The sequence below is a fragment of the Cucurbita moschata genome, unplaced genomic scaffold (genome assembly GCF_002738365.1).
Source record: "Cucurbita moschata cultivar Rifu unplaced genomic scaffold, Cmos_1.0 Cmo_Scf00012, whole genome shotgun sequence".
NCBI lineage: Eukaryota > Viridiplantae > Streptophyta > Magnoliopsida > Cucurbitales > Cucurbitaceae > Cucurbita > Cucurbita moschata.
In genome coordinates this window covers 3,979,415-4,007,245 of record NW_019268528.1, presented here as the reverse complement: position 1 = coordinate 4,007,245, position 27,831 = coordinate 3,979,415, and the positions used below count along the sequence as shown (strand labels likewise).

The 27,831-nt window shown below is 34.7% G+C and overlaps 4 protein-coding genes across 6 annotated transcripts in view; 2 read left to right on the top strand and 2 right to left on the bottom strand.

The window, feature by feature from the left end:
- The window catches only part of LOC111450856 (transmembrane emp24 domain-containing protein p24delta9-like), a 4,013-nt gene extending 764 nt beyond the window's left edge, over positions 1-3,249 (top strand). Inside the window, exons 2-4 of the mRNA XM_023091149.1 lie at positions 85-294; positions 2,629-2,705; positions 2,854-3,249. Coding sequence (XP_022946917.1) covers positions 85-294; positions 2,629-2,705; positions 2,854-2,998 — 432 coding nt within the window. The 3' untranslated portion in view covers positions 2,999-3,249. The remainder of the gene's footprint in view (positions 1-84; positions 295-2,628; positions 2,706-2,853) is intronic.
- A 1,145-nt stretch (positions 3,250-4,394) lies between these two features.
- On the top strand, positions 4,395-16,279 carry LOC111450561 (NLR family CARD domain-containing protein 3). Its single transcript, XM_023090757.1, has 18 exons — positions 4,395-4,582; positions 4,673-4,964; positions 5,170-5,382; positions 5,789-5,847; positions 6,026-6,163; positions 8,431-8,505; positions 8,637-8,720; positions 8,828-8,889; positions 10,108-10,177; positions 12,819-12,894; positions 13,023-13,153; positions 14,910-14,969; positions 15,072-15,146; positions 15,240-15,344; positions 15,423-15,518; positions 15,610-15,690; positions 15,781-15,882; positions 15,979-16,279. Exons 1-18 carry the CDS (start codon positions 4,535-4,537, stop codon positions 16,045-16,047), a joined length of 1,836 nt encoding a protein of 611 aa, XP_022946525.1. The 5' UTR covers positions 4,395-4,534; the 3' UTR covers positions 16,048-16,279.
- Positions 16,280-16,620: 341 nt separating this feature from the next.
- LOC111450601 (formin-like protein 4) lies at positions 16,621-18,912 on the bottom strand. The gene is made up of 2 exons (XM_023090811.1): positions 17,988-18,912; positions 16,621-17,902 (listed from the first exon to the last, which is right to left on the bottom strand). Exons 1-2 carry the CDS (start codon positions 18,794-18,796, stop codon positions 16,696-16,698), a joined length of 2,016 nt encoding a protein of 671 aa, XP_022946579.1. The 5' UTR covers positions 18,797-18,912; the 3' UTR covers positions 16,621-16,695.
- Positions 18,913-21,052: 2,140 nt separating this feature from the next.
- On the bottom strand, positions 21,053-27,156 carry LOC111450619 (chaperone protein dnaJ 16-like). Of its 3 annotated transcripts, none has more exons than XM_023090831.1 (12): positions 26,668-27,156; positions 25,342-25,465; positions 24,318-24,400; positions 24,096-24,207; positions 23,915-24,019; positions 23,628-23,678; positions 23,009-23,098; positions 22,332-22,440; positions 22,082-22,230; positions 21,948-22,001; positions 21,612-21,842; positions 21,053-21,530 (listed from the first exon to the last, which is right to left on the bottom strand). In XM_023090831.1, the coding sequence occupies exons 1-11, from the start codon at positions 26,802-26,804 to the stop codon at positions 21,633-21,635; spliced, it is 1,224 nt and encodes a 407-aa protein (XP_022946599.1). In that variant the 5' UTR covers positions 26,805-27,156; the 3' UTR covers positions 21,053-21,530; positions 21,612-21,632. The 3 variants fall into 3 exon arrangements, with proteins under 3 accessions (XP_022946599.1, XP_022946601.1, XP_022946600.1); XM_023090833.1 differs by having other exon boundaries at positions 21,053-21,548; positions 21,628-21,842; XM_023090832.1 differs by having other exon boundaries at positions 21,628-21,842.
- Between the last annotated feature and the right edge of the window lie 675 nt (positions 27,157-27,831).

Sequence of the window (27,831 nt, the reverse complement as noted above, 5' to 3'; positions counted from 1 at the left end):
TTTTTTTTTTTTTTTTTTTTTTTTTTTTTTTTTAGGGTTTTTGATCGATGAGTGATGCTTGATTTAGGGTTTTGGAATCTGTAGGTGACTTCGACTACTGGGAATACCTTCCACTATTCCGACAAGGTGGAATCGGGGCAATTCGCGTTCGTTGCTGGGGAAGGGGGTGATTTCATGACCTGCTTTTGGGTTCCTGATCACAAGCCTCCAGTAACATTAACGGTGGATTTCGATTGGAGGACGGGTGTGGCTGCTAAGCAATGGTCCAGTGTTGCTAAGAAGGGCGATGTCGAAGTAAGTTTTTGATTGTGTTCACAAATCTAGATTCAACTTCGTTGCTTTTGATGGCTTCTGTTTTCACCTTTTGCTAGTTTTAGAGGATTTTGATTGGCGTTTTTATTCGACATTTCAATTCTTTGTGAAGCTTTCATTCTCTGGATTTGAGGAATTTACTATTCTTTGCTTGTATTAGTAATATCTTCCTGCCTAGACTTTCTTTTTCATTGAACAACCTTGAGTTCCTTTCAAGTAGCAAACTCCAAGCAATCGTTGACTTCGTTCAACCACAGAGTTGTTTTGTTATCCTTCTTCTTAATCTATGCTCAACCGAATTATGTTTCTTTTGTGAAATTAGCAAATGTCAAGAATAGTTGAAGCATTGTAGTGGGGAATTTCAAATCTAGTCGTTCGTCCCCGGCTTCTTTCGGTTCATGTCTTTGGAACTAGAGTTAGCAAAAGAGGTAGGGAATCTGCTCAACTAGGTGTCACAATTGCACTTTTGTGGTTGTGGATAACGATTGTGTCACACTTGTTCTAACTCAACAAACAAGTCAGCGGTGTGAGATTCGGACTTCACGGACAATATTGGTATATACTTGAGTCTCGAGTCATGTTTGAGAGAGATGTTTTATAAAACGTGAGTGAGGTAATACGTTGAAAACAATTTTTAAAAAGCAATGTTATAGGCCAAAAGTGAATAAGCGATAGGAAAAATTGACGACTAGTCATGTCCCCAATAGTACATTTTGGGGCATTTTTGTATAGTACATTTTGGGGCATTTTTGTATAGTACATTTTGGGGCATTTTAGACCTGGTGAGTGTAAACATGATTTTGGTGACACAACAAGAATAGTAAAGACCTATCTGACATGAAAGCAAGTAAAAAGGGTTTGGATCAGACATGCAACCATGGACAACACGTCATAAACAAACATGATCGAGACATCCAACATGCGGCCACAGGAAACACATCTTGGACAAGCATGACCGTGACATTAGACACCTATCTCTCCAACATAATGTCCGAGGCTTCATTTCCCTCCCTTAGGATTGTTGATGGCTCAAAAAGAGGTTTGGGGTTGGCAACATTTGGCCAGGGATTGTGGTCAATTCTAGATTTCCTCTCATTGTTAAAAAAGAACAAGAAAACAACCCAAGTTCTTCTTCCCATGGATCCTTGTGCTTATCTTACTATGAATCTTCTTTCTTTGATCCCCTTTGTTACCTCCAAGCTCATTTTGCCAACAAGGTCTAGTTCGGGATGTCTTATCCTTCTCTTTCCAGTATAAAAATAAGATCTTTAAATCAATACGACGACTCAACTTTTTGTTTTCCCTTTTGCCACTCAAGATCTGCATCCCCTCTAAATTTAGAGCCACTGTTCTTTGTTGTTTGAAAGAAGTCATATAATTAGGTTAGATACATTAACAATGGCTGTAGTGGAGAGCATGACACAGCCTCCCGAACACAATTTTCACTCGCCAAGTTTTCTCGGTATTCTTTCTCCTATGGTACTAACAATCTTATTGCTGATTCTCTCTTAAGAACAAACTTTTACAATTCATAAAGAGCCCCGGCACCATTATTTTTGCTATTAAAGTCCTACACTATTTACTATTGTTTGCTTGCATTAGACAAATCTACATTTAACTTTGTTCAAGTAGTCCATTTTCAGAATCCCTATTGCTGTATCTAAGAACATTTGAAAAGCGTTTGGATTGTTTTTGTGGAAAGGTGCTGACAGTAGCTAGGGGTGTCAATTAAAATACATAAACTGGAAAGGGTCTTACAGCCCATGAAAGGAGATTACAAAGCTCAACAAATTGTTTTAGCTTAATATTGGGTATAAGGTGGGGTTTTTGTAGTGAAATCCTTTTTGGGATGACATCTGGTTAGGGTGACCATTCCCTTAATTTTTCATAATTTCTGACACGATTGATTGTTGAACAAGGTTGGAACCCTGGGTGTTGGTAACTCGAATCTAGAGTTGAGGAGAGGCTCGTTCGATAGGGAGTTGGAAGAAACAAAAATTGAAATACGAAAATGAAGTTAGGAAGATAAACTTAAAAGTGTAAGTTTATTGGTTTGATTTGTGTTACATTAAAATGCTTTTATACAAATGTCAAATTACTATAAAAGACGACTATTAAACGCTATGAACTTGTAACTTCAAATGCTGATGTTGTTGCTTCAATGGCTGCTTTCATAATTTTGGTTGAACGACACAGATCTATACGGCACACGTGTTGTTTGTATTTTCAATTCTAATAAATTGCTGAAATACGTTGTTCGGGTTATTTTCCCAAATCTCGTGCGCTATGCCATTAACGCTTGCCTTACAATGCCAGGCTATGGAATTTGAGCTGCAGAAGTTGTTTGAAACTGCCAATTCTATTCAAGAAGAGATGTATTATCTCCGTGAAAGGTAAACAGAACAAAGCTCTATCTCTCTCTCACTCTGTTTACGGAATTGGTATTACTCGATCCCGATCCCGATTGACCTCAACAGCCTTACACGTGGTTTTTGTTCTGTGTTGGCCTGAAATGAAATTTTGAACAATGTACGATGGCAGGGAGGAAGAAATGCAAGATCTGAACGCAAGTACGAACACGAAGATGACACGGTTGAGTTTTCTTTCGCTTTTCGTTTGCTTATCGGTAGCGGGATTGCAAATTTGGCACCTCAAGACCTTTTTCCACAAAAAGAAGCTCATTTGATTTTTCCTTTTTTGTTGTAAACCAAATGAGCCTCTTCTTTTGTGTTATGTGAGAGCAGCAGCGGTAGCTGAGCTGAAGGCACAGAGGAAACAAGGCCGTAGCATTCATTAGCCACATATAGATGATTCAAAAACTCACCGTTAACAATATGGTCCCTTGAGACCTATCAAAATCAATAGAAATTACACACAATATATTTGTATGATACAATTATGCTTAATTTTTAATACCCCTACTTTTTTCATTCTATATTTTAACAGCTTTTGGTTTTTTTTTTTTATTTATTTATTTTTTTTTTTTTGTGTTTCAAAGTCAAAACATTTTTGTTCCTAAGGGTTTCAAAAATTAATGTTTTTGGTTCGTGTCATGAACTTTCAACTACTATAACTAACGTAAAGCACCGGTTTAATTGTTGTCATTATCATTATAAAATATGTTTTACAAGATGAGATGTTTTACAAGATGGTAATATACATGAAACAACACACCACATTATGAGATAATTGATGACTCCTAAAATTTTCAAAGTTATTGGAACAGTAAAGAGGTCAAATTAAAAATTAGGGGTAAAATGACCAAAATGCCCCCTGAGACTTTAAAAGATATAGTCTAAGGTTTCAAGTTGAAAAACACATTGTTGGAGTGTTTGGAGTGTAAAAAGTCTTTTATGTACGTTTTTAGACTACGCTACTTTGAACGTTCAAGCCTTGAGTGGAGTATTTAGACTATGCTACTTGAAACTTATGAAGCATTCAAGTTGGATCGCAGGAAACACACGAATCACTAGATGCAGGATCAGACTACATCGTTGTTGCCTCGATGGTTGCCCAAAAAATCCGTTTTTTTCCTACTTGAAATTGACTATCCACAAACCGCAATCTCAACAACAAGGGTTCTAGCAAGCGTGGGTCTACCTCGAACCTACCGCTACTGAGTTTCCTATGTTTTCTTCTTCTTTCTCTCTTCTTCGAACCTCCAAAACAATTTTCAAACGTAAAAAAATGAAAGCTTTTAAAGGTATAATTGAAATGAGGTGGAATAAAAATTAGAATATTTTTTAATAATTTAACGTATTTTAAAAATAATAATAATTTATTATTAATTATTTTTATTTTAAAAGCCCTAACTTCAACTTTCATTACTATATTTAACTAGTGCTCTTAATTGAGGACCAAAATGAATGCACTTCTAGTTTAAATTTGAAATTAAGAAACTAATTTAACACTAATCCTACGAAAATGTAATTTATTCTTAAAAAATGTTCCTTGACAATGACCAAAAGGTTTTATTTATTTATTTATTTATTATTATTATTATTTATTTTGTGGATATTCGAAATTTTGACCTACATTTATGAGGTGTTATTTAAAAATAAAAGAAAGAATAATCAGGAAAACTTCGGGAAGAACCTGCAGGACTCTGGTTTGGAGCAATCGCCTCCGTAACCCAAACCAACACTCCACTCTCGCTCCCGTAGCCAGCGGCTCCACATACCTTCTCTCCCATGCGCATCTAATCCACTTCCAAGCAGCATCCATGGCCTCTACTTCCACCTCTACTATCTCTCTCTCCTCTCATCCTAAGGTAACTACTATACTTTTTCGCTTGATTGTTTTCTCCAATCAATCCAGTGCTTCTACCTCGCAATTTCAACTCTTCTGGCTTCCATTCTAGATTTTCCTCCGAGTTCATTCGCTAGGGCTCCGACCTGTGGGATTTCGCCGTTCTAGCTTCGATTATCATGCCAATGGTGCGTTAGTTTCGGTTGCGCACTGGAGAAGAGGTTTTAGGTTCAGAAACTTGGTTTTAAAGGCTACGTTGAGGTCCGAGGGCGGCTCCAGGCGGGCTGCAACTTCTCGAAGAGTTTACAGGGAGTCTCAAACTGAGAGCTCCTCGGTGATTGCCCCGCTGAAGCAGGTTGCCTCCAATGTTTTACCTGCTGGCGTGTTCATCGTGGTTACGTTCGGTACGGTTTTGCACTTTTCGTTTTCTTTTCCAATTCGAAAGGAATTTCTAAATGTATTCTTATTCAAGTGCAAACTGATGTCTTCAAGTTTAAATGTACTAATTTGAAGCATGACTTGTAACTTTCGCCGCTTCCATTTATATTTGGGAATACAATGGCACCGAATTTTGACTTGGAGATACTGATTCAAGTTTTAAGTTCACAGTTTTATGGAAATTGGTGGAAAGACTCACGATTCCGAAGTCAGATAGGTCTTCATCTGAGAGAAACAAATCCCCAGCCCAAGAAGCTAAATGGTCATTCGGTGCTGGTATAAATTTGTTTCCAAATCTTACCGCCAAGATTGACAGGGAAGCCAAATTGAAGCTTAATGACTTTGCAAAAGAACTCCGGACTTTTAGAAGTGTCGACATGACAGGTACGACACTCAGCGAGTTAATGGAGACATGATTTTTGTTTCAATGCTGCCGTGTTATTGAATGCTGCAGCATTATGACATAGTCGTTTAATCTTAGTGAATTTTGTCAATACCGATTGAATTTTCCAACTGACTTCACCACATCTTGAAACTGGCCATAATGTCCAGCACTTTTGGTATATCTCCTAGGTTCGTCAACTTTTATTATCAGTCATTTAAAATGGATATGGTATTTTCATAATCTGATTATTAGAATTTAGATGTATTTACTATTTCCCATGGGTTCAGTGTTTCTTTGTTCGAGTGTTCACAAAGGTCAATTTTTTTATGCTTAATTTGTTCAAGTTCTAAACTTCATTCACTTGCCAACTGTGAAGTATGTGATATTTAAACTTATTATTGACAGCACGCAACTTTGGAGATGAAGGCCTGTTTTTTCTTGCTGAGAGTTTAGGATACAATCAGGTTCATCTACTAATTCTTTTCTGCTTCTATAATCCATGGCTAGTGTTATAGCTAATGAGCGTGATTGCCATGAACAGTTGCTATTTTGTTTTGCTACTTTTTTCCCGTGCAACATTATGACATGAAGTGTTGCTAATTTTATGTTTGGGTATTTAATTGGATTATTTTATTGTTACAGACGGTTGAGGAAGTTAATTTTTCTGCAAATGGAATAACAGCTGAAGGGATAAAGGCATTTGATGGTGTCCTTCAATCAAATATCGTTTTAAAGACCCTTGATCTTTCTGGCAACCCAATTGGAGATGAAGGAGTTAAGGTCGGCAAAACTTTTTATATCTTTAATATTTGATGAGCATTCACCTGCTTAATTTTATGTTTTGGGGGAATTAGAGTATCGTTGAAGATAAGCCCTCTTTTTATTCTCTTGGAGAAGTGTACAGCTTACCGCTTCTTGGTGGGATATAGTCACAGGAAATTGTTTTTTAATTACAACATTCCTACCATTTTTAACAAGCCCCTGGCCCTTAGGTTGTGTCTCTCTTTCTTGTTATTTATAGAAGTCCGTTTCTTATAATTTTTTTTTTGGGGAATTATAATCAGTTGATATTGAATGAGAGAGAGAGAGAGAGAGAGAGAGAGAGAGTAGACTGAAGCAATGCCAGTATGGCGAAGATAAATTTGAAAGCACTTGCCAAACGGTTAGCCTATTCAGACCCACGACAAGACTATGTCCATGGGTGGAAAGAGAAGAGAGATTGAACATAGAAAACTGTGAGGTTAATTTGATTAGCTGATGTCCAAGGGTAGAAACAAAAGAAAATTTACTAAGATAAAAGATTTATGGAAGGGCACTCTGAAAGCACTCACCAAACACTTCGTTTTAGCTCAACAAAATGGGTCAAATCTGGTTCACAGATGAAGGTCACAGGCGTTAGCTTACCTTTCTAAAAGAAAGGCGTACATTCGTGCCTTAGATACTTGTGCATATACAATTAGAATCCCTATGCTATTATGGTTTTTGTCTTTTTTTAACCCTTAAAAAATTGCTTTATTTTTTTAATGTTAGTATATTGCTTAAAAAAGTACCTAGTATCTTGAAATTTTAATTTAATTAGGTTCTATAATCCTTATTGGATTTCTAAGTCCCTGTCTTTATTTCATTTTAATAGTTTCTAAATTTGAATTCGGTATGTTTTCCTTTTAACGCCGCTGCAACATATTCCAGTGCATGTTTAATAATACGTCATTCAGCAACTATTTATTGAGTCATAGGCTTGTGGATTCAAGTGTAAAACTGCGTGTCGATGCTAAGAATCTGAAGTGGATTCAACAATTTTGATCAATCTTCTTTGTTCTTTCCTTCCTGTTTTTCTGATGCAAAGAATAGTAAAGAATCTGAATTTCAGATTCCTACAGCTATGAAATCCCATTAACAAACCCAAAACTCTCAAAATTTGTTCATTTCATCCCAGTAAAAGTTCTTACATTATGTACGTTCAAGTTGTTGTCAAAGCTGCGATTGCTGAATTGTTGAAGCATGATATGATTTGGAACACTTGTCTCTAGAGGAATTAGGTAGACTTTGGAAGACAAAGTAAGATTTTAGATTCTTTCCTTTGTTACTTTGAGAGGAGGGCCAATGGCATAGACTTTGTGCAAAGATCTTTGTATTTGGTTTATGCCTAGTGCTTGTCATAGTGGAAGGGGGATCAGATGCTTTGGAGTGGTTGTTTTACCGTTTTTTTGGGCAAGGTACTGAGCTTTCATCAAGAGAAATGAAAGAATGTACAAGGGCATAAAAAAAATCCAACAAACGAAGAGTCCCCAAGAAACTACAAAACGAGAACTTGCACCTACTCAATAATAGTTGTTTTACAATGAAAATTGGAGTAGATTTCTTCAAACATTTTGTGCTAGTTTAACACCTAGTAGGGGTCGTTGGGACATGATTGAGGAGTTGCCTGTTGATCCTCCTTTTTTAAAATTGGTTGAATTCTTTGGTGAGCGTCTTTCTTTGTCTATGGGGAGAAAATTTCATGAGGGGTGAGAATTTTTAATAGAATCAAGTTTTGTAAATTAAAGTTGGACAAAATGAGGAGAATGTAAGAAATAATTCAAATATATAAATTTTTCGTATGTTGAAAAATGCTCTGGTCATGAAGGGATATCTCACATTTGCCTCTCAGTATTTATTCATTAAGTATTGGATTGGTCATCAATCAGTTCATCATAACTTTTGCTAGTCTAGTTATTCCTGGGATATTTGATATCCCAAATATGGTGACAGAAACTTGTGTTTTTCGTGATATAGATATGAATTCACATGGTTAGCTTACCTAGGTATTTTGAACCTAAAACTTATTGATTAAGACTAGAATACGGGGAATGTTATGCACTGGGAAAGTTCAATGGGTGTCCTGTTGCAGAATTGATGTATATTCATTGATCTTGTTCTATAGACCAGTTATTTATTTGTTAATTTAATCCTGATCATGTAAAGCATGAATTGTGGCTTTTCCCCATTAAATTATTGCTAGTACTTCATGCAACTGGCTTAAATATTGCAATTACAATTGTTTTCAGACCCTGTGTGATTTGCTGGTGAAAAATTCTAGCATTCAGACGCTTCAGCTAAACAGTACTGACATAGGAGATGAGGTTAGCTGACTAGTTTGATTAAAGCTCATCTGTAGGAGATATTTGTTTGCCATCAAAGTTCTTTTGGTTCCTTATTTGTTGTTCTTTCCTCAATTTTTTAAAATTTGATCTTACTATCAAGTTCTTTACAGGGTGCAAAAGCTGTTGCCGAGATGCTGAAGAAAAATTCAAGCTTGCGCATACTTGAACTTAACAATAACATGATTGACTATTCTGTAAGTTACTGAGTTTGATAATGCTTTAAGGTTTCTCTCCTTCAAGAAGGTAGTTAAAATAGATAGTAACATTGATTCCTTCTGTTCTTTTTGGATAATGGAGGTAGGGATTTACAAGTCTTGGTGGAGCACTTATTGAAAACAACACTATACGGAACATACATCTTAAGTGAGGACTCATCACCCTCAATTTCTATATTTATACTTGTGTTTATATCTTTCTCCAAAAAATAAATAAATAAATAAAGAAAGAAAGAAAGAAAGAAAGAAAGATAAAGAAGCTATAAATATAAATATTGAAATTTATAATATTCAACTTTATATTTTCATACTCATTTTAATATGGTTATTAATTTTTAATATAGATATTTATTAGAAAAAAATAAAACATTGATTATTTTATTAAAGAGGCGTTGATGTTTACAAAAAGAATAACTACTACAATAGTTGTATTGAGATCCTAACAAAGATTAATGTTTGTGAGAATAAATAATGACAATAATAAATTATTGATATTTAAACATATGTGAATAATGATTTAATTTATAATAATGAATATTGATTCGTCTGAAATAAATGAAGATAGTAATAAACTCTTGAGATGAAAGAAAAAAAAAATCCAAAGATGATTGAATAAGATTTGCTAATTGTTTGCATAAATTAAATTCGCAGTATTTAAAAAGAATATTCAGTTATTTTTTCTTGAGATTTTAAAACTTTGGTTTTTGAAGATCATGATATTACATGATTTATAAAGCAGAAAAACTAGCATAATTGATTTTGCTTCAAGAATTATTTTCATAACTTAATAAATGTTCCAAAGGAGAAAGGTATATAACTTTATTTTTCAAATGTAACTTCTAATTCTAAATATTAGTAATTTATTATTTATTACTTTTTAAATTAATGTGCATAAAATCAAATAAAAGGTTCAATTAAGTTGTACAATGTGAAACTTATGTTTTAGATTATAAATGTTTATATATATTCTGAAGTTATGTACAATTTGTTATTTCAGTTTGATATAATTTATGTGGTCTATATTAGTTATTCACTAAAATTATAATTATTCTTAGGGATCCAATCAGCTTGTTTTCTTCTTGGAAAGTAAATAATTACTTAAATGGGTAACAAATTTTATAATTACTATGTTTTCATTGAGAAGAATGAAAGAAATCATTCAAATGAGTAACAGATTATTAACTTCCCATTAAAATATACCGTAAAATAATCATTTAGAAGTTTTCAAACACATGCATGAAGAATTGAACACTCTATATAAATTCCCCAGTATATCTCTTCTTTTGCAACCGTTAATGTACATATATTTAGCCTCTCATCCATCTTCCTTTTTCTCTTTAGAAGCTAATTTAAGACATTTTTTTAGTGGCAATTATGGTGGTGCCCTGGGAGCTAATGCTTTGGCTAAAGGACTTGAAGGGAACAAATCATTGAGGGTACATCCTCTCTTGTTAATATTCTATGTTCTTTAGTGTCAGGAATCTTATCAATTTTGTGTCAATTTAATTATTCATGTGGAAATAGAGGCTGAATTTGTGGCTTTCCTTCGCTCTTCTTGTTACTAAATAACCAAGATGGTGTCTCTTAGATCGCCAATGATCAGTTTGACGTCTCTGTTCCTAAAGAAGACACTCTCATGACAGTAAATGGCATAACAGGGCTCTTGGGCCTGATGTGGTTAAATGTGTAGTTCTTTCAAAAGAAACAGAACACTTCTTAATTTGATTTTCTTGAGATGTTCAACAGATTTATCAAAACGGGCCTGTCAATTCCTGTGCCCACAAGACAGCAGATTGGTCTTGTACCCAAGGGCTCTAATGCATTCGAAGTCTCCGAACCAAACCTACCAGCCTAACAACTAGTGTTTATAAGGATCTTGCTAAAGTTTTGGCTGCAAGGCTTAGAACTATCCTACCTGAAACTGTTTTCTCCTCTCATCTGCTATTGTAGTCAGCAGACATATTATAGTCCCATCTTAGTCTTCAATAAAGTTGTAGAGAAGGTGGTACAAGAGGGAAAATATCCCATTTAAAGATTTTTCCTGTTTATTAAGAGTTAATTAAACTTAGATTGATTCTATTTTCAATCGGTGCATGGAATTTGATATTACCGAGCCCTATAAACAAGTAGTGTCTAGCAGCAAGATTCCAATGGAGGATGGTAAATTGAGAAGTCACGTCTAGGCCACTGAACTTTGGAGTTCAGGCATTTGTAACTTGAGATTCCACTATTAGGTCAGGTAAATAGATGTGGCGATTGCCATTAGAGGTTGATTCTATGTGGCATAGGGTATAGTGAGGAGGTATGACATCTATCCTTTAGAGTGGTCCTCGGGTTGGGATCAATAGGCACATTAAGCAATTCCTAGAAAGATTTCTCTCAATTGGCACGTTTAGAAATTCTTAATGTTCGTGTTTATTGGGCTAGAAAAAGTATGTTTAGCTATGATGGAGGGGGTCTTTGTGCATTTACTACTTTGTGTTCTGTTGGCTTTTATTTTTATTTTACTTATTTATTTATTTATTATTATTATTGTTATTATTTTGATGAATAAGAAGATGGGGTTGGCTTCAGATAATAGATTAGGAGAGAATTGCTCCCTTAATTAGAGATATTGAGGATTTTAGTATGTAACTGGTCACCATATGGTGTGAATCGAGATACATATCCTGAACATTAGTTGTCTGTAATGAACAATGTGGTTGATATTGTCACCTTGGTTTTTCATGGATTAACCAAGTGAATGACTTTGAGGAAGGATGACTTGGTGAGGGCTGCTTGTAAGGTGCAGGAAGAAAACATGCTGGATAATTAGTCTTGAGCATATATTTTATTCAGTCGATTAGTTTGATTAAATCGTTAGTTTCTATTAATTACGTTTATCTTTTGTTAATTAGGTAAGTTAGGATTTTTTGGTTATTTCTATTGTTTTATAATGTTATAGATAGTTACATTTAAATTTATGTATTGGGGAGGACCTTTGACCAGCATGAAGTATGATATAAGTATTTTATTTCTTTAAGATTGATTATTTTATTATTATTATTGTTGTTGTTATTATTTATTTTTATTTTCAAAATTGAGTTTTCATTGGTAAGAAATGAAATAATACAAAATGGGCAAATAAGAAAGCACAATCCTAAACAATAAGACCGGCAAGAGCTCACACCACTTCCAGCGACCTCTATTACCCTCTAAAATTTCTCTAGTTTGAGGATTTATTCCATCTTTCAACAAGAGAATTTGGCAAAGTTAAGGTATGGGTCTGGTATTTGTAGGCAGGAAATTTTGTGCGTCTGGATAAGGGATGAGCAAGGATCTTGTCCTACTCAAGCAAGCAATAGAGTTTGTCTTGTACGATGAGATCCTTTGATCGGTTGAGCTAGTTGAGTGATTAGGAGGAAGTCATCCGACTACTTGCCTAACAAGATCTTGAGTAGGAAGTATTGAACCTGTGTGCCACGTTTGGATTGAGTTGTTTTCTTTTTTCATTTCTGGTTTATTACTATTTTTTTTATTGAAAAATTGGGACTGTTTTTTTTTTTTTTTTGTCTGGGTTGAGCTGTGTAGCAACAAATTGATGGGTATGGTTGTTGATACTCAGCTTTTGTCTGTGAGGTTGGTTCGATCATGAATTTAGCACCTAGTCGAGAAACAATCCGTGCAATAAAGACTTTTATTCTTTGCGTGAGCTATTTGTTGTGTTTCTTCACGGATCCACGTAGGACTTCCTTTAAGACTATTCTTCAATTTCATCCTAACATCAGGAGTGGCAATGTTTTTGTCTTATTTATCATATAGTTTGCACCTCATCTGAATGAAGCCTACATCTCAGGTTGGTCCTTGGCTCCAAGGAGAAATCTTGCCATATGATTAAAAAATAACCTCATTATTTAACCCAACAACAACTTTCCATCCATCAGAGGCCCAATTTACACTTGTAACATGTGATAAAACGTAACTTGGAAACACGAAGTTCCTTTCTGACATTTGTGGATATATATTTTTAATTTGTTTACTTGACACACACCCCCTTGTCACCTATTGATTTTCTTTAATAATTTGTTTAATTTACAGGAACTTCACATGAATGGAAATTCAGTTGGTGATGAGGGCGTGCGTGCTTTAATTTCAGGCTTATCTTCTCGTAAAGGTATGTCATATGCCATTCTAGGTTCCTTCTGTTGTTATTGAAGTTCGAGCTTCATCAAATTCTCATCATTATATTTTATGCATTTGTGATCCATTAACTTCATCAACATTCTTACTCTCCCTATGTAGGAAAACTTGCACTTCTTGACATTGGTAACAACTCAATCACTGCCAAAGGTGTCTTTCATGTTGCCGAATTCATGAAGAGAACTAAGAGCTTAGTTTTACTGAATTTGTTCATGAATGATATTGGCGATGAGGTAACGGGCATAGCTTCTAAAAATTGCTCTTAATGAAGTTCTACAAGCTTAAGTATTCTGTTAAGTTGTTGATAACATAAAATGCGAAAGCTTGATTAAATCCAAGATGCACGAAATTTCTAGAGCTTCTCACTTAATCAAAGCAAAAGGAAAAAGAAAAGACCCCAATGAATCTGGAAGCCAACTCCATCAGTGAGGGGCGGTCTATGAGATGAACCATAGAGAATAAACCAGTTAGAGAAGGCTACACTTGAATTTTGATATTGGAAAAAAGCTTTGAGGGCTAAGGAAAAAAAAAAAAAAAAAGAAAAAAAAGAAACCAAGAACAAATAAACCTATGAAGAGTGAATAAAAGCACTCCAATTGATACGAATATCACAAGAAGAATATGATAGGAATGCCATTAAGAATATATGAGTAAATAGTTAGGGAAGTTGTTACGGTATTTTGGTTATAAATTAAGAATATATTAGTAAGTAGTTAGGGAAGTTGTTACGGTATTTTGGTTATAAATAGAGGGAGTAAGGGAGAAGGAGGCATTATTTTGGTGAGTGCATTAGGGTTTAAGAGAGCTTCGGTGTAAGTACTTGAAATTACATGTTTATTTTGTACGTACCTTTTATATTGCAATACATTGTGGTTCTGCTTTAGTTTCTATCATTTTGGAATTTGTGCGATTCGGTTGATTCTCAATCTTTTGACCGTGGAGTTAGATGCAAATGTATGGGAGGAGATTGGGGAAAATTTTACTATTAGGAATAACAACTCTCCACAATGGTATGATATTGTTCACTTTGAGCATAAGTTTTCATGGTTTTGCTTTGGGCTTCCCCGAAAGGTCTCATACCAATGGAGATGTATTCCTTACTTATAAACTCATTATCATTCCCTAAATTAGCCAATGTGGGACTCCCTCCCAAACAATCTTCAACAATCCTCCCATCGAACAAAGTACACCATAGAGCCTCCCCTGATGAGGCTTATAGAGCTCTTGAACAGTCTCCCCTTAATTGAGGCTTGACTCCTTCTCTGGAGCCTTCGAACAAAGTACATCCTTTGCTCGACACTTTAGTCACTTTTGACTATACCTTCGAGGCTCACAATTCTTTTTCGACATTTAAGGATTCTATTGACATGGCTAAGTTAAGGGCATGATTCTTGATACATGTTGGGAATAATGACTCTACACAATGGTATGATATTGTCCACTTTGAGCATAAACTCTCATGGTTTTGCTTTGGGCTTCCCCAAAAGACCTCGTACCAATGGAGATGTATTCCTTACTTATTAACCCATGATCATTCCCTAAATTAGCTAATATGGGACGCCCTCCCAACCATCCTCAACATTTACCTGAAGAATGAATCAATTGAATTTGATTCTTGATTTGGAAGTAAAGTTTCCAGATACAATGAAGTAAAGTTTCAAGATACAATGAAGTTGAGTTTCAAGATACAATGAAGTAGATTTCAAAGAAATTAAAGAGATGATGGTAGTGAGAAAAGATATTTTGCCAAAGACAAAGAAAGAAAGAAAAACAGAAAGAAAGAAAGAAAGAAAGAAAGAAAGACAACAGCTTGGTTTCTTGATAAAGAAACAACATGCCTAGGGCTGATATGTCAGCTTCTTCTTGCCCCTTCTTACCCCCATTGACACATAGTATGTTTGGTAAAAAGTTCACACTATAATTGTAGTATGTATGTATGTATATTCTGCAGAACATTAAATTACTTACGAACTTCCTTTTTATCCCCAGGGTGCTGAAAAGATTGCTGAGGCTCTAAAGCAAAATCGGTCAATAAAAACTTTAGACCTGGTGAGCACCCTAGGTTCTCCTATGTTTTCGTATATCGTCTCCTCCTCTTTCCCGACTATAAATTTAAGATGGACAACCCTTTTTTGTGGGGTTTATTTACAGGGAGGGAATAACATACATGCTGAGGGTATTACCAAAATCGCCCAAGCATTGAAGGATAATGATGCCATCACCACTGTGAGCCATCTAGCACTTGAGAGTGTTTAACTTCTATCATTTTATGACATGAACAAATCTATCCTTATCAATCGCTTACACCCACAAACACAGTTGGAGATTGCTTACAATCCCATTGGACCAGAAGGTGCGGAGGCTTTATCCGAGGTGCTGAAGTTTCATGGAAATGTAAAAAACCTCAAGCTTGGTTGGTGTAAGGTAAAGGATGTGATGGTTGGCTTTATTGTCATAAAAAAAGAATGCCTCCTGTAATTTATTGCATAAAATGTTGTGCAGATTGGACCAAAAGGTGCTGAATTAATTGCCGAAACTCTGAAATATAATACTACAATATCTGTCTTGGATTTACGGGGCAATGGTCTCCGGGACGAGGTTTGTATCTGTCGTTTGCCATGTTTTTAATTAGAAAATGAAGTACTCATCTAATATCAGAATTTCCTTCCTTCCCCAAATTTAATTTCAGGGTGCAACTTGCCTAGCTCGCAGCTTGAAAGTGGTTAATGAAGCTTTAACTTCCCTAGACTTGGGTTTCAACGAAATAAGGGTACATGCTTCTCGACCTTGTTCACGTCCCATCCAGACATCGATAGCCCACATTCATATTGTTTCGTTTTGGTTCTAATTCTGGATGCAGGATCCCGGTGCATTCGCCATTGCCCAAGCACTCAAAGCGAACGAGGACATAGCAGTTACATCCTTGAATCTTGCCAATAACTTCCTGACCAAATTTGGACAGGTTATATCGATACATATATTATCACCATCCCTTCTTCATCCTCATCTCGTAGTAATGATTCTGGATTCTTATCGAGGTTTCGTGGTGTCATTGCAGAGTGCTTTAACCGATGCGAGAGATCACGTCCATGAAATGTGTGAAAAGGAAGTTAGTATTTCATACTAAAACGCTTCCTTTCATGAACATATGCTGAATTTTGAAGATGCTGCAAGTATGTTGTTTGAATTCTTCTCCCCCAAAGTTTTCAGTTGATTTCTTGTTCGAGGGAGTAGCTTTGAAATTTTGACGTCGAGAGGAATAGGAAATTGTATCATAATTTCTTATCTATTCTTTATTGGGTCTTATAACTTTTTCAAACCTATAGAAAAGTTACCAATAAGAGAATCCTTTTTCTGTTCTAAGCTTATTTTTCAAAGTGGTTTTACAATTCTTAAAATCACTTTTAACTTCATAATTAAATATTGTGGAAATTATGAAAATTTTATAAGATAATTTTAATTTGACTATTTCGGTTTCTATACTCCTGCGAAATGTTATTCGGCGATAAAAGTATCTTGGATTTTGATTCCCGATTTATTAGAGACGATTTTCTTGTCGATATCGTTTATTTCAATCTTTCGTCAATTAATATCCTTTATTTAATTAATTAAAATATTCAAAAAGTCGGAGAGTACTAGAATCTAGCTGTCAATCTTATTAACCAAAATGTGTATTTCTTTCTATAAAACAAATGGTACATTTAATCTTTTCTAGAGGAAATACAAAAGAAAAACAAAAAGAAAATTTGTGGAAGAATCTACCAAGTCGGAAATGCTAATACGTGGAATCGCTTGAAAAGCTTCTACGCTTGAAATGCTCTCCAGGACGTGGAAATCTCAAGCTAATTGTTCTCTTCAATGATTCACATGCATCCATATTTCCCATCTTTGTCTTCCCCTTCAACTCCCCAGCTATTTCATGACACACTTGATTCACAGTGCTCACAAAATCCCTCACCGTCACAAAAAGCCCTAACGGATTTTCTGTATCCCTTGTTTCATAGTACTCGTTCGTCTTCTTCAATTCATCCAACGCCCTTCTTTGTTCTCTTCTTGCTATCTCAACTTCTTCCGTCGCAGATTTCACAAATTCCAACATCTTCATCTTGTATTCACCACCTTCCATCGGTAGAAGGTTTTGTATCTCTAAGATTTTGATTAACAGGTTAGGGCAAGTGATAATGAAGGCTTCATAGTCGATTGTGGATGCTTTCTTGACGTTGGAGAGCTCTAAAGTGAGTGATTCCATAGCTGATAATCCAAGTATTATGTATTCGGTTTCTATTTCCTTTTCCGATAGATTCTTTGAATCTTTGTTTAAGAATTGTTTTTTCCCTTCGAATTTTATGACTTCTTCGACAATGAAATGAAGCAATGTAGTTTTTCTATCGGTGCTTTTTACATCCGAAAGTTTTAAGAGTGATTTGAGATTGAAAGCAGTTGCATTACCTCTCGTTGTTCCTGAATTCAACCGATTTCCAGCTTTGAGAGTTGCTTCTAACAATTTTGTGAATAGCCCTTTTCCCTTCAGTTCTTCACAACCTCTACTAAGTGTTTGTGAGAAGTCCTTGAGTCGATTAAGCTCTGATTTGAAGCTTGATCTGAAAAACATAGCGTTTAGACGATTGAAGGCCGTTGGAAAAGCCTTGAGGAGATGGAAAATGAAAGATTCGGCATCGCCAAGTCTTAATGAATCGCCATCAAATTTGAGGATTTGGGATTGTTGTTCTTTGGTTGGAGTGATCTTGACAAGCTTCTCAAGTGTGTCTGAATCGAGGCCATATCCCTCCGTGAGAGCATCGAGAAGTTCTTGCCGAGTTATGTTCAGGGATTTAAGAATTATGGCAATGTTTCTTGCCCTTTGGGAATCAAGAATTGAGATTAGCTTTGGTCCGCCATGGTTGAGGCCACTCTGTTCTATTGGCAGTTTCTTGTCTGCGGCTACGTACCCAAAGAGATCTTCCATACGGTCGCCATTAAAGCTGAAGAACAAAGATCAGATCAAAGAAGAGAACAAAATCAAACTAAAATCTGTTTCAAATTAGGAATTATGACGATGGGTTTTACCTGAAAGAACCGTCCTCAATCTTGTCCCACACCATAGAATGATCTACATTGGTATTGATCTTATCCCAATGTAATGGCTTCAGTCTAGCCTGATCTTTGGATGGCCCTGTCTTGGCAACTACAGTTGGTGGGGGCGGCAGGGGAATTGATGGAGGAGGCGGCAGGGGCATTGATGGAGGAGGCGGAGGAGGAGGAGGAGGAGGCGGCAATGGCAATACTCGTGAACTAGACAGAGAGTGATCACGAGCTTCCATTGAAGAAATTCCATGGAGCAGAGGAGTTTCTTGCACAATCTCAGGGACGATTGATCCATCTCTTGCAAAACCCATCTCTTCATCTTCTTCATTGTCCTTCTTCCAATACATCACATCAAGACCATCTTCTTCAACAATCAACCCATTAAGGTTTCCATCGAATCTTGTAAATTCTTGAGATTCTACTCGATGTTCCTTGAGTTTTGCAAGAATGCGTCTTCGAATGTAAAAGAGGAGACCCAGAGAGAGCAGAAGGGTAGCCGCTACAGTAGAAACCGCCACCGCTATAATGGTGGCTTTCTTGAGCTTCCGCTTCGGTTTCGTCATCCTCTTCGGTTCTTGAAGTGGTGGATGTGGTGGTGGTGGCGGCGGCGTGGGCGGGGGCGACCTTCTCCCGGAGATGGAGAGATTGTCTGTAGTATTAGTGATGGTTGGGAAATGGAGTGGCAGAGGAAAAGGGTAACAAGTTTGGATATTCTGAGGGGAGGAGTGAGCGGAGGAGAAAAGAATGATGGACATGAGAAGAAAGAGGCATGACGGAAGGATTGAAGCCATGGGAGCTTCGGAGGAATTGCAGAGAGAAGTGGAAGTGAATCAGAGCGTTGTTTCTCGTTGTTGATTGCAATACTGTTGTTGATACCTTTACTTACTTCATCCAACAGGGTATTTACTAGGGGAGTACATTCAACCCGGTAACCCGAAAACCCGGACCAACCCAAGGTTGGGTTGGGTTGGATTGGCATTTCGGATAGGGTTGGGTTCATTTTTTCTGAATCCGAACTGAATCGGTTCGGTTTTGGGTTCATGGGCAAAACCTTCGGGTTGACCCAATCAAAATTAAAATATCTACAATATATTAAGAAGTGGCTTTGTCAGATTGGTACTGAGTTCAATTCAAGAATACTCACGTCCGAGTTCGACGCCAGCCAAATACAAGTTTCTGTTTTCATTTTTAATCTCTTTAGTTCTTTAAATTATTTATATGAATGTTCTTTTTTTTTATTTCTTATATCTTTCTTTAAATTATTATATCACAATTTATATACATTTTTATTTTTCTAATAGTTTAACCTCACAATTTATATACATTTTTATTTTTCTAATAGTTTAAGGTAACGTATAAATAAGTATATTATAATATATTTATTATCTATTTATTTGTAATATTATTATATCACAATTTATATACATTTTATGACAATGTTGAATTATGTTAATATGTTACCATCTTCGCTCGTTATTTTTTATTATTATTATTATTTGTAAAAAAAAAAATACTCAGTAGATGGATGGAATTATTAGTACAAACAAAAATATTCACCAACTTTGAAAAATAATATCGATATTTTTAATCTTTAGAAACCGTCAATATCCTTCAAATTGAAGAGTAAGATGTTTATGAGATATAGATAGATGTTTTTGTTTTAGATAGTGCTATTTTAAAAAGTTTGAGTATTTTTTAGACATAGTACCGGAACTGTAATAATATTTTTTTATAACTTTTTTAAAAAGAAATTAATGAAGATTTTAAAGTCTAAGGTTATTTTTTAAAGAAAGGGTTTTCTACTCGGATAAGTTATTATTTATTTATTTTATTATTTTTTTTTTTTTTGAAAACTTAGGTATTATTTGTTATTATTTATTTATTTATTTAAAGTCTAAGGTTATTTTTGGTTTTCCTACTCAGGTATTATTTATTTATTTTATTATTTTTTTATTATTTTTTTTTTTGAAAACTTAAGGGTATTATTTGTTATTTTTTAGTATTTTTAATTAATTAATTTATTTTATTATTATTTATTTTTTTTGAAAACTTGAGGATATTATTTGTTATTTTTTTAGTATTATTATTTTTTTTTAATTCATTGGGTAATGCCACATTGAGTCTAGTTGTTGTAACAACGAACATTTTCGTGAAATTTCATTTTAAAATAGTTGAACCAGCCCAAAAAGTGAGCAAAATTTGTTCTAGGTAGCTATTACCTGTACTGTTCAGTTTCATTTTTCAAGACCTTCCCAAATCTGAGTTTTCTTCAAATTTCTCAAGTAGGTCCTAAGTTTGAGTCTATTTTTTTCAACATAAAAATTTACCAACACAATAATCCACACCATTCTTAAGTCTTAGAATGATTGGTGCTAACGATATCATAAATTGTTTATGATATTGTTCATAAACCCAAAATCAAACGTTGGAACAAAGCAAGTATCTTTCCATCGATCTCGCCCACACTCGACCAACATTGTCATTGGCAAATTTGAGCTAATTTGCAACCACCATTCAACATGAACCGAGCGTGTCTCGTGACACGACATCTTCAACAACAGAGCGACAGCTGAGATGCAACAACTACCTGAAACAACATTGTTCAACAACAAAGGTGTGTGAACCGCAATAGTTGAGAGTTAATTGACGGTCATCAGTGAGTCCTTGCATTAGCAAACAATAACAACTAATAAAAAAGGACGACAATTGCGACACAACTACACGATGGAACCAACACATCTACATAAGAAAATGGTGACAAAATTAGTGGTCAAGTAATAATCGAGAGGGATTTAAGGTTTAGGGTTTAGGGTTTACACCAACCCTAAGTTGACGAGGACAATCCAACAAACCAACAAACCAACCAAGAGCCGCTCCAGATTGATTGCATCCATGAAAAAGATGAACAAGAGCCGCTCCAAAACAACGATCTATTTCTTCATGTCAATCAATCATGAATTTAGTTATTTCAAAATCTATCTAAGCACAATTCTCTATAGGTATAAAACGAACTATTTTAATGAAAGATATAGCACATGCATGAACAGTTCAACTAATAAAATAACTCTTTCATTCCCAAGCCTGTATACCAAATCAAAAACGCATTTTAGCAGTCACAGATTGTCCAGCAAGTCAATCAGGTGAAGGTGAACCAGCGGAACCGCAAGCCTGCCCGCAGTAAACAAAAACATTAACATTCACAAGAGCACACTCGACCTTGGGGTCATGCGAAATCCAGCTCATATTGCTATTCACAAAACTTAATTATATGACAAACAGCAGTGGTGATGGGATTCCATAAATAAATTATACAATTTACATGCGTGATTTTTGCTGGAGAAAGGATCCAACTAAAAGAATCATTGTAGACAAGTTGTCATCCACAGCGTGCCCATGTGGTTCAGGGCCATACTAGAGATTTAGCACTCCAGCGGGCTATTACTTGCTCTCGTATCTTCTCTGATTATACCAAATCAATCCGAATGCAACCAATAAAAATTGTTTGGGGGAAAAGTTTCACCTTCCCTGCAATATTGAAGTTGACTAAAGTGTCTATGAAGGCCATAATGCATGCGTAGTCAATGCTGAAAAGAAACAGAAACATACTTTAATTTTTCTCGACCTTTTTCAGCAAGATTTTCTTTTCTCAACCTTTAAATGGATATTGAACCATTTTTTCTTCTTAGGCCTATCCCTTGTAGATTTCCTCTCCCTTATTTGGCTGTCTTCTTTAGCATCCTTAAATGAACCCCTAATCCGGCTCCTACTCCGTTTTATTGGAGGACCAGTTGTGTAGGCGGCATGAATTTCATTCCTCTGTTTGAGAAGCTCATCGATCTGTAGAGAAAAGGAGGCAGAGCAATCGGTTGTTAAGAAACTATCATTTTGAAAGCATATTCACCAGGCAGCTAAGACTTTTTATATCTTCAAGTTTTAACTTACCACTTGCATTTCTTGAGTGTATCTACCAGTCATCTCAGTAAATTGTGCCAGAACCTATTAAAATTTCCAATAATTATTAGTACGCTTTCATATAGAAGTTGTAAAGAGTTAGAGCTCAATGTCAAAAACTAGACCTCACGATATTCTGTTTCAAAATTGGATATTTCCACCCTTTTTGTCAAAATTTGAGCTTCCACCGTCCTAAGATTTTCCTTCTCTTCAGCAAAAGACGATGCAGAAAAGGCCTCAATTGTGTAGCTCACACTTTTGAAAAAATTGTCTCCTAGAGAATGTAATGATCATCAGGTCCGCATAAAAATATTCATAGAACAAATACTATATTCCAAAATCAATAATTGAATATCAAAACCTATACAAACTGACCATAGACTGCAAAGACATGAGTTCCAGCCTTTAATTCAGTTATTTCACATGGCTGGAATCCATCTAGCTTTTTAAAAAAGGCAGCATCTGGATCCTTAGCGGCAGTAATCTGGAAATAATAATAAAATCCTAATGATCACAATATCAAGATGTTTTGTAATTAAGTATAATTACGTTAATCCTTGTTTCATAGTTATTAAAAATTTTGAGAAAAAGGTACAGTTGATCCTTGATAGAATTCCTGATTCCACTTTTCTCACCTCCTGGAAAGGCTCTTACACTTATGTTTGGAGGAGGTACCGCTTTCGTTTCCAATTATACAAAAAAGTTTCTGGAATTATTGTCTGTTTGTATTCCTTTTTTTCGATTACATATTGTTTGAATTCCTTAAGCACTTAAACATTACATTTCCATCACATTAACCATCACAAACAAATTGAATAATTTTATGGTCATAAAACAGGCTTGTTCAGCTAAAAAACTTCCTCTCACTGATGAGAGAGACTATGCAAATAGAGAAACTGAATCTCAGAAATTAATCTCTACAAATATAACATAGGGACAAATTCTGTGAAATGATCATTGAGCTTTTTTTTTTTCCCCCTTTTGAATTATCAAATAGAGAACAAAAATAGATATGAAACTGAATCTCAGAAATTAATCTCTAGTTGGCTTACCGAGCTTATTGTTTGATCCAACCGATATACAGGGAAACCAAGAAAATACATTCCAGCAGATGTGACTTTTCCTACTTTTGTACTTTCCTCCTACAAATATAACAAAAATTCAAACATGCCAAGTACTGAGCTTTAATGGAAATGGTTTTAAAGGGTTCATTGATGGTCAAACAACAGAAGATATACACATAACTAGGATGTTTCCACAAGTATTAACAAGAACACCATCAAATTAAAAAAGATTAAAAAATAGTCTCTCCAAAATTATCCAACTAGAAAACTATTGAATATGAAACTATTCATGTATATGAACTCACCCTTACTGTCCAGAGAAACATTTTAAAAATAATCACTAAAAACCTGAACTTCTATCACAAAACTAAAAGAAGAAGAAACATAATGCAGTAATAAATAATTAACTGGTGAACAAATGACAAGCGAGTATATTATCTCAAGCATGTATTGATGATAACTTCAACGACAAGGCGTTACCACAAAGACATTAGGTTATAGAATGAAAAACTATATTGCATCAGGATAATCTGCTGACCAGATCAGTTATCTAGTTCAGACCATGCCAAAGAGATGCAAAAGGCTACTAGAAAAGATTGTGAAGTACCTGTAAAGCAAGGTTTAGTCCACCAGTTTCTTCCCGATCAAAATACAATAACTACATAAAATGTGAACGATAAATTTAGAAAATAATTAATACAGAATGAAATCTAGTTCTGTTTTTCTTGTATTTTTTTTTTCTTTTTTTTTTTAATCTTCATAGTATTCTTTGCCTATTTTTAGTAGTTATAAAGCCATATAAATATATAATTCAGCAATCTTAAAGAGGAAAAGGAGGAAATGTGGCAAGGAGCATGAAAGTCACTAATGACATTCAAGAGAGTTATGGCTCACCTTAAATTTGCTTTTATCAGGTGATTGAACTCGGCAAATAAATCCACCCTGTGATTCCTCTTCACTAATCATAACAGAATAAAAATGAGCACATTGTTTCTCAACCTGTAAAAATTACAGAAACCTGAATTAGCATACCAATAAACTAAATGGTTGTCAGATATTCCATACAACGGTGCACCTTTTTCGAAATAGGCATGCCCAATGGAAGTGGATGAACAGTCACAACCCCATTAAGTGCCTCTTCCAAAACCGTTGCTGATACAGTAGTTTTAATTGGCACACCAAGCTTGCTGCAATTTAAGGATGGATTAAAATAGAAAGCAAATAGTAAAGTTTAGAAAATATGGACTTAAACACTATATAAAGTGAGAAGAATTAACAGACAAAAGTAAAAACATACCTAAAAAGGGCAGCAAACATGGTGTTCACGGCCCCCAAACTTGAAAGATCTAGCTCCAATTCTTGGTTTTCTGTTTCAACGGCCTAGGCAAAGGTAACATTAACTTTCTTCAACTAGAAGAAACACATATTGAACTGGAAATAAAAAAGGAACTGTAATAAACTAATCTTCCAACAAGGGTAGTTTAGTAGTTTTAGTAAGTCCAGTCTATTTTAAAATTTTGAATGTATGTAGAGGTTTGGGGAGAAGCTTTTGATTTTTCTTTTCATGTCTACTCCAATAGTTATTTCCTTTTGCAATTATGTAATAAATACATTAATCATGTTAATAATTTCTTTATTATTTTCTTCAAATGACATATCTTAAATTTATACATTCATTTATTATCTGATAAAACAATAAAAATTAATGTTTTCATTTTCAAGGTTTACAACAAGTGAAACAAAAGAAAAATGCAAATAACTAATTTTCTGTTAAAATATTTTCTAACATAAAAAATGAATATAATGTTACAGATGTAGTTTAGTCGTTTTTTTTAAAAAAAAATCATTTAGGTAGTGAATCTGCTTGTACTTCGCACAAATTGTTGTTCCTGGTGTGAAGGATGAGTTACAAAATATTTTCTAATATTTTCTCAAAGATTTTGCAGGTAGTGCAGAAGGCCTAGTGATGACAAAGGGATGCGGGGATGGTCATGACACTTTCCAACTCTTAGTCTACATCGTTTCATCTTGCTAGGGACTAATACAAATAGGCTTTTGTTTAGTTTTATCTATTTATTCGTTTTTTAACTTATATCTTTGCTGTATAAGGTTTAGCTGATTTCATGATTAGATAAAGTATGTTATTATCTTTCCGAGTTTTGTAACAAGGAACAATTAATAAAATGAACTCTAAATTGGTTTTAGCTAAATCGTCAACTTCCAAGTTCATCAATAGCCCAAAGTACATTTGTTGTATGAATACACATCTTGAACGTGGTAACTTCCTAAAAATGTGAAAATTCACAAGAATGATATTTCACCTCAAAGCCAGCAGCATCATATTGTCGTCTTTTTTCTGGATCTGACAAAATGGTGTAGGAAAAAGTAACCTCCTTAAACATGTCAGCAGCTTTGGGGTCATTTCCATTCTTGTCAGGATGATACCTGGTTTAAAAATTAGAGTTTCATAGTCTTGTCAATCATCACATCAACATATTTAGTAAACCACTTTGATATAATAACAAGTGCCATGAAGTAGTGCAATAAAGGGCCACTATTTACCATTGTAGGGTGCAACATCACACGGTAAGCATGCTTATTAGCTGACAGAGTTTCATCACTCCTTATACAGGGAAAAGATTAACTAACTAGCATATAGGTGCTTCAGAAAAAAGGATAAGGAGATTTGATGGAAGTTGTAAGAAATATTGGGGTTCACAGGAAATTGTGATCAAGAACCTATTAAGAATCAAGGGATATGATACTTCATAAACAATATTCAACGCAAGCATTATTATAATCATAGAAAACTTGGTTGGGGTAACTTCTAATAACAATGGCGATTAAATTATCATAGAAGTTGCTTGAACGTACAACAAATGAAAATTACTACTTTGTTTTGGAAATTCTTGATACTTTCTTGGCAAGCTATCACAACGGGAGGGAAGATCATATTGGCATTCAGATAAATTCAGACATTTTTGGACTAATATAAACCCAATCTACTTAGGGAAGCTAATTGTATAAAGACCATCAACTGGGAAATGGTAATTGTATAACGAAATTATCACCAGAAATAGGATATGCTACGCGTGAACTAAATAATGAGACGGTTCAATATATATGAAACTTGTACAGCGATATAAAGATCAAATAGAAAAGTTAGCCTTTGATGGATAATTTTCTGAAATATTTTCCATTGTTAGCAACCCCCTAATAACTACACAACATCCTGCTTAACATGTAATAACATGTAATTAAGGATTAAGATGAAAGAGAAAGCTCCATGGTTAAGGTTGTTAAAACTTATTGCCACTTATTGGGAGGGGCAGAAATAGCAATTCCCAGTGCTACTGTTAGGTGTCGGTGAGTCGTTAACCCGATACTTGGAAGTGATTTAAAGCTACCGCCGCAGTTCTCGGTCCCTCTTTTTAAGGACTGAAGTGTTCTAGGTTGGGGAATAACATAAATATGACGTTTACGCGATATCTCAAGCTACCAAAAAAGGATCAACTAAACCCCTCCAATATGACAGTGATCTCTATAGCTGAAAAAACTACAAATATATCCAGGAAAAGGTGGAAGTTCTACGAATATAACCAGAAAATGAAGCAAATAGAGGTAAAATATGCATATTTAAAACCTACTTGAGAGCCATTCTTCTGTAAGCGCTTTTGATTTCCTGATCCGTGGAGTTTCTGGAGACACCGAGCACCTCATAGGGATCTCGACGGTTCATCACCGCCGCATCTTGCTTTTCGGATTTGGATCCGTGCGTCGGCATTCTTGAAAACGATGCGATTTTCCTTAAAACAAAACCCTAAAACACCGTCTGCAGATAGGATTTCTCTCAGACGAAAAGTGGAGCTTGCAACTGCAATTTGGCCATGGAATTTGCTCTCGACCAACGCAAACAACGTCAGCTGGTGTTAAGAGAGAACAAATCCATGGACATCCATCCAGCCGAAGCTTTTGCCCTTTTGATCACATGGAACGGGGAGAGAGAGAGAGAGAGAGAGGGAGAGAGGAGATTAGGTGTAAGATGTGGGCGTTTCGGAAATGGACAAAACGAAAATTCAAAGTTCAAACCCTTTCGCTTTTTGTGCGTATTGCGCCCCTCCTTGGCTCTTTCGTTTAACCCACCATCTTCAGAGCCTCCGCCAAGCTAACTATACAACCTTTAAACTTCCAAAAATTAATTAATTTTATTTCAAAATTACTTTTCAAATTAATTAATATCATTTCAAATATATACATACATATATATATATATAATAAAACTAAAGTTACTCGTTCCAAAAAAAAAATTAAAAATTATTGTCCGACCAAACTCATTCATAAATTATTTCTCTATTTTAGAGTTAATTTAAGATAACTTTAAAGAAATTGATTATATAAATGTTCAAATTTCTTATATTTATTTTAAAAATACTAAAATCGAGTGTCCATAGAAATTTATTTTAAAAATACTAAAATAGAGTGTCCATTTTTATTTAAAGTTTAAATTTTAAAATTTTAAAGATCAAGAACCAAAGAGATTAAAAGAATATTTAAGAAGCCAGGAGAAAAAAGAAATAAAAACAAAAAAAATTATTAAGTCAGCCACTAAAACGGGTAAAATTGAAGAGAAAGATGAGTTATGACAAATACATTAATTATTATATTTTTTTTATTAGTTTTATTTTTTATTTTTTATTTTTTATTTTTTTTTTTAAGTTCTTACCCATATTAATTATAAGAATATTTTTAAACTTTAAAAAAATTTAAAGTTTTTAAAAATTAAAAAATAAAATATTTTCAGTATTAAAAAA

Coding starts and splice junctions, on each gene's coding strand:
- LOC111450601 (XM_023090811.1), bottom strand. CDS start 18,796: ATGGCTTCAATCCTTCCGTCATGCCTCTTTCTTCTCATGTCCATCATT. Junction 17,903..17,987: donor ATTGAGGACGGTTCTTTCAG/GTAAAACCCATC, acceptor TTTGTTCTTCAG/CTTTAATGGCGACCGTATGG.
- LOC111450619 (XM_023090831.1), bottom strand. CDS start 26,804: ATGCCGACGCACGGATCCAAATCCGAAAAGCAAGATGCGGCGGTGATG. Junction 23,679..23,914: donor CTGATAAAAGCAAATTTAAG/GTGAGCCATAAC, acceptor CATTTTATGTAG/TTATTGTATTTTGATCGGGA. Junction 21,843..21,947: donor ACACTCAAGAAATGCAAGTG/GTAAGTTAAAAC, acceptor TTTTCTCTACAG/ATCGATGAGCTTCTCAAACA.
- LOC111450561 (XM_023090757.1), top strand. CDS start 4,535: ATGGCCTCTACTTCCACCTCTACTATCTCTCTCTCCTCTCATCCTAAG. Junction 15,147..15,239: donor ATAATGATGCCATCACCACT/GTGAGCCATCTA, acceptor CCACAAACACAG/TTGGAGATTGCTTACAATCC. Junction 15,691..15,780: donor TGGGTTTCAACGAAATAAGG/GTACATGCTTCT, acceptor TTCTGGATGCAG/GATCCCGGTGCATTCGCCAT.